Below are 6,310 nucleotides of genomic sequence, written 5' to 3'. Positions count from 1 at the left end.
GAGAACTTCAACAAAGAGATAAACATAAAAATAAAGATAGAAAACATAAAAAATAACCAATCAGAAATGAAGAATGCAATAACTGAAATAAAGAATACATTAGAGGAAATCAACAGTAATTTAAAGGATAAAGTAGCAGAAAACACCCAATCAGAACAGCAACAAGAAAAAAGAATCCAAAAATATGAGGATCGTTTAAGGGGCCCCTGGGACAACATCAAGTGTACCAACATTCACATCATGGGGGTACCAGAACGTGAAGAGAGACAAGGAATTAAAAACCTATTTGAAGAAATAATGATGGAAAGCTTCCTTAACCTGGTGAAGGAAACAGACATATAAACCTAAAAAGCTCAGAGTCCCAAACAAGATGAACCCAAAGAGGCCAACACCAAGACCCATCATAATTCAAATGCCAAAGGTTAAAGACAAAGAGAGTCTTAAAGGCAGCAAAAGAAAAACAGTTACCTACAAGGGAGCACCCATAAGGCTGTCAGCTGATTTCTCAAAAAAAAAAAAAAACTTTGCAGGCCAAAAGGGATTGGCAGGAAATATTCAAAGAGGGAGAAGTCTGGACCTACAACCAAAATGACTCAACCCAGCAAAGCTATCATTTAGAATTGAAGGACAGATAAAGAGCTTCCTAGACAAGAAAAAGCTAGAGTTCATCACCACCAGGACAGTATTACAAGAAATGATGGAGGGACTTTTTGAAGAAGAAGAAAAAAAGATAAAAATATGAATAATAAAATGGCAATAACTACATATCTCTCAATAATTACTTTAAATGTACATGAATTAAACGCTCCAATCAAAAAAACATAGGGTAGCTGAATGAATAAGAAAATAAAATTCTTACATATGCTGCACGCAAGAGACTCACTTCAGATTGAAAGACACATACAAACTGAAAGTAAAAGGATGAAAAAAGATGTTTCATGAATAAAGAAAAAAAAAAGAAAAGCTGGGGTAGCAATACTACTAATACCAGACAAAATAGACTATAAAACAAGAGAGAAAGAAGGACCCAGTAATACCACTTCTGGGTATTTATCCAAACAAACCGAAAACACTACTTCAAAGGGATATGTGCATCCATATGTTCACTGCAGCATTATTTACAATAGCTAAGATATGGAGGCCACCTGGGTGTCCATCGATGAATGAATAAATAAAGAAGAGGTGGTACATATATACAATAGAATATTAGTCATAAAAAAAGAATGAAATCTTTCCATATGCAACAACATGGATGGACCTAGAGGGTATTGTGCTGAGTGAAATCAGTCAGACAGAGAAAGACAAATGTCATTTGATTTCACTTATATGTAAAATCTAGAGAACAGGATTAACAAACAACAGAAATAAGCTGAGATACAGAGAGCACTTTGATGGCTGCCGGATTGGAGGGTGGGGAATGAGTGAGGGGGTGATTAAGAGGTACAAATTGGTAGTTACAAAATAGTCATGGGGATGTAGAGTATAGCACGGGAAATATAGTCAGTAGTACTGCAGTAACTATGGTGTCAGATGGGTACTGGATTTATCGGGGTGAACACTTCATAAATTATATAAATGTCTAATCACTAAGTCGTATACCTGAAGCTAATATAATATTGTAATGTCAACTATAATTGAAAAAATAAAAATATAAAAGTAAAAAAACAGTACTTTAAAATGGTTAACTCGCATTGAAATGTATATGAAGATGTTAATTTTACCATGACTGGGTGAAAAAACGTCATCCACAGAATTCAGACACAACACTGGAATCCCTACTGATTTCAGCCTACGATTTGGACTGGCATCAGTGTAATAATCATCAATTGTTTGGTACCCAAACAAGACTGAAGTGAATCGCTTATCAAACTCTCTGATGGATTTAGCCTGAAAAACAAAAACAGATTATACCTATTCTTGAGATCAAAAGAAGAAATAAATATATTACATTAAGTTTCTCTCCTACCTTCATGACATGATCCATGTCAATTAGTTTTACAAACATATGCCGGTGCCTGGAACAAAAGAATTTAAAAAGTAAAAAATTAAGGTCATTCCCATTTCAAACATACCTAAAATATATAATACATAACTAAGCCTAGCGCAGGACACCAACTTGGTATTCAATAAATATTTACTTAATCAGACAAAACAGGAGTACATTGATATTTGTCCCAAAGATATTTTTTAAAGTACTTTTTTTAGTCTACGGCCATGCTACCCTGAACAAGCCTGATCCTGTCTTGGAAGCTAAGCAAGGTCGGGCCTAGTTAGTACTTGGACGGGAGGCCACCTACGAAGACCAGGTGCTTAGGTGTAAAAAATAAAAAAATAAGAGATTGTAAACTGACAAGGTCCTTGCAATCTGCAAGGTCAACCAAGGGTTGCCTCGCCTAAAAAATTAAATAAATAAATAAAATAAAGTACTTTTTTCTTAAACTGAGGAAAAATAAATCAGTTCTACAATAATAAACATAAGTTTATAATGAATTAGACCTATACACTGCTGCTATTAAACCAATTTGGCCAAAAGGGCCTTATTTAAGCTAGAAGCTTTCAATTGGATAAATTTTCTGAAGATATTATTTTTAAAATTGTTATACTAAAAATTAGAATTTATATTTTCATATACTTATTTTTTAAATGTTGGTCATTTTTGTCATAGATCCTATACTTTAATTCAAATCACTCTTTTCACTTTTCTTGTTACTGTCCCCCATTCCAGTGACCACAAGTAATTAATGATACAATGATTCTTCAGTATTTTTAGCAATATTTTATAATCAGCATCTATAATTTAACAAATGAAAACTGGTTAAGTTTAATCCAGTGCTTAATGCCAACTTTCAGGATAACCATGGTTTTTAGTAAGTCATGCACAGATGAACTGATTGTTTACTTAGAGTTCATATTTAAGTTTGTCAATTCACTTAAAAATGCATGGTAACAATCATCAAAAAATAAACAGAAAGATCTCTATATTTTTTGCTACCATGCCATTTAACTGTTTAGAGGATAGACAAATAGTTCCAGAAAAACTAACGCAAAGACAGTATTTTGATATTGTTAAGAACTGGCAGGGCTGAAAATATCTAAGTGAACTGTATTCTTCTAAGCCTCTAAAACATACCATGCTCGTAAACACGTGCTTAAGGAACCATATTATTCAGCACTGAAAACACTTAATATATTATTTATTACTTAGAAGAGAAGAATTAGGAACCGATAATATTAGCAATAGAAAATCCAAAGAAATAATTCATAATGTTGCTCAACACACTCAACACTAATGTTTTTAGACTTTTAGAATAATTTAGAACAGTGATAAAATAATGATCTTCAAAGTGGGGCCCATACTCTAGAGGTTGTACAAGATAACCCACTGGGGTACAGAAAGCAAACATTAGAAGTTTTATCTATAATTTTAGTTTTCCTTAAAGTCTTTTTACTTCCGTATATGTTTACAATATAAAGAATATTTTTATTATTGGGGTACATAATACAAAAAGTCTGGAGACAGCAGGTTTTAAAGTTGACTCACTTATTAACTGAAGACTGGAGGCAAGTTGTCAAGTAATAATTAAAAAGTAGCCAGTTCAGTGGTTTCTCCAATGACTCTGAGCAAGCAAAAGTATTCCAACCAACTGAAAAAGTTGCAGCTGCCTTCAAAGGAGTTTTCCGCCCAATTTTGCCCAGGTAATTTAAAAGTAGCATTCTAAAATTAGAAACAGGAAACTCAGTGATGAATTTGTTATACCCCTCAAGACACTCTATTTTTAACTATGGATTTTACAAACTATGGGAAAAATCCCCCCACAAACCAGTGTTTAAATTCTCTATCTTAGAAACAAACACATGCAATTATCTTCATTTGTTCCTTATGTTCATAGATCTATTTATCTTGCAGTTGACTATATTGTGAGTAGAACAAAGCACAGTTATTACTTATGTGCATATCATTCTGTGAAGTAAAACATGGGAGAACTCTACTGTAAGAGTGGTTTTTTTTTTTTTCAAAATGACATTGGGGATTAAAATTTTGCACATTCCTGTGCCCCAGCCTCCAGTTGAATGTTTAATTTAGTATGTGAGGAATATCTCAGGCAAACTTTTCCTATAAAGGGTAACATAGTAAATGTTCTGGGCTTGGGGGGCCCTATAATCTCTGTTGCAACTACTTAACTCTGTAATTGTAGTCATCTACAATACATAAATAAATGGACATGGCCATTTTCCTATAAAACATTATATACAAACACTGAAACTTGAATTTCACATAATTTTCACATGTCATAAAATAAAGATGACATCCTAAATTCTACTTCTCATTATAGTATTTTCCATTCTTTATCTCTTCAATTGTCCAGGTTCTGAAATAGGAGAAATGGGTAAAAATTCTCATTCTTTTTTTCCAACCTAAATGACCTGAAGATTGAATGTGATGAGGTCTTAGACCAAAGACAGAGATCTCATTTTGGAAATGACTCTTCATAATGATTGTATTCCTCTTTGTATACATACAGTACTGTAGTTCACTAAGCCATTTAAAGCAGGGGCCCTGAACCCCAGGGCAGTACAGCAGAGGTGAGTAGTGGGCTAGCCAGGGAAGCTTCATTTGTATTTGTAGCCACTCCCCAGCGCTTGCATCAACGCCTCAGCTCTACCTCAGATCATCAGGCATTAGATAGATTCTCCATAGGAGCACCGCTCCCTGGTGCCAAAAACTTTGGGGATTAAAGGATTAATACTTACTCTTCTGCAAAGGATTCATTCTAGGATCCTAGTTTTGGTGGCCCTATTCTTTGGCTGGAGGTTGGAGATTTTTGGGAGACTGGTAAAATGGGCAAATTGAAGCTCTCACAAGTAGAAAGGACCAGGAATAGCTATGTTCAGGTAGATGGGGATACTTCTTGGTTATTACTCATGAGCAAAATATTGTCGAGTTGTTTTACTCTGACAGAAAAGAGTTGTTTTACTTTGACTCCATTTTTTCACTAAAAGAAAAAAAAAATCTTTTCATCGAGAGAGAGAAAATCCATGGATTAAAAGACTTAAAAGGCATTATCAATCCCAATGTATGGAATTTATCTGGCTCCTGACTCAAACAAACTATAAAAACAAGCCAACCAATAAACAAACTTATAATTGGGGAAATGTGACACTAAATATTTGATAACATTTAGGAATTATTACTTTTGTTGAGGTATGATAATGGTATTGGGTGTTTTTATTTTTATTTTTTAAGAGACTCTACCTTTTAGAGATACCTACTAAAATATTCATATACCTACTAAAATGATATATCTGAGATTTATTTTAAAATAAGTAGAGTGGGGAGGGATGGGGAATGATTATCCATGATTTGGTAATTATTAAAGCTGAGTGATGAGTATATATGGGAGATCATTATACTCCTCTCTTTACTTTTATGTATATCTGTGAGTTTTTATGTATTTTTTAAAGCTAGTTAACAGTTCATTGGGAGACTGGAATCTGACTGAGTCTAGAGCAGCATGGGTTCCTCAGATAGACTCAGTTCTGGTTCAAAGGCCCTTTTTGGCTCCAGGTATCACAGGCTTGGGGATTACCCCAGTCTGGGGGTTGGAGTGGGGGGCACTGAATATAAGGATCTTGGACAGACCTTTGTCTTCTGCACTCCGAAAGAAAAAATGTGTCAAGCTGTAAAACAAACACATCCCTAAGTGGTAAACCAACTTGGGAACCTGTCACAGTGCTAGGCAACTAGAAAGGGTGCTTCCTTCAAATAATTTACAAGACATTAATATTCAACCAGCTGCAAAGGCTAATGGTCAAGTTCTGCCTTCAGGCACTGAGGCTTCAATGTGACATGAATAGGCATTTCCTGGGAGCGTCTGAATAGAGAATCTGGGCCTGTTTATGTAAGGTCTGGACTTAAAAAAGTCAAAAATTTATAAGATTAAAGGAAAAAAGTTCAGCTCACAGCCAGTTCTGTGAGGTTCACAGTATTGGGCAAAGGAAAGAGGCGAAATAGCATCCATTAAGCATAATTCATAGATTCTTCCCAGGTTTTCTGTACTGATTCAGATTTCTTCCTTTAGTAGGTCAAGTCAGACCTTCCATGCTAATGTAAGAAAAGTATTCTTTTCTCCTTGCTTTATCAGAATTTAAAACGGTGATTAAAATCCACTTTTCAGAGTCTATCATTTGTAAAAGCTGTTCATTTTCAAGTAAATATGCTCCTAAAATGTTCTGAAAATTGAAATGAGAGATAAGGCGATTATAAAATTAAGAAAAAATATTATTTTCTCTCTTATATGTTTGTTGATTT

General features: G+C 34.3%; 1 protein-coding gene across 3 annotated transcripts in view; it reads right to left on the bottom strand.

Moving 5' to 3' along the window:
• Window positions 1-6,310, bottom strand: part of ABHD3 (abhydrolase domain containing 3) — a 40,571-nt gene that overhangs the window by 5,318 nt on the left and 28,943 nt on the right. For all 3 annotated transcript variants that reach the window (XM_011360451.2, XM_011360449.2, XM_011360452.2), the window contains exons 6-8: window positions 3,542-3,715; window positions 1,967-2,015; window positions 1,722-1,887 (exon numbers count right to left, since the gene is read on the bottom strand). In XM_011360451.2, coding sequence (XP_011358753.1) covers window positions 1,722-1,887; window positions 1,967-2,015; window positions 3,542-3,715 — 389 coding nt within the window. The remainder of the gene's footprint in view (window positions 1-1,721; window positions 1,888-1,966; window positions 2,016-3,541; window positions 3,716-6,310) is intronic.

The sequence above is a fragment of the Pteropus vampyrus genome, unplaced genomic scaffold, assembly GCF_000151845.1.
Source record: "Pteropus vampyrus isolate Shadow unplaced genomic scaffold, Pvam_2.0 Scaffold55, whole genome shotgun sequence".
NCBI lineage: Eukaryota > Metazoa > Chordata > Mammalia > Chiroptera > Pteropodidae > Pteropus > Pteropus vampyrus.
Note: the sequence above shows the minus strand (reverse complement) of the source record. Positions and strands in the feature narration are given on the sequence as shown.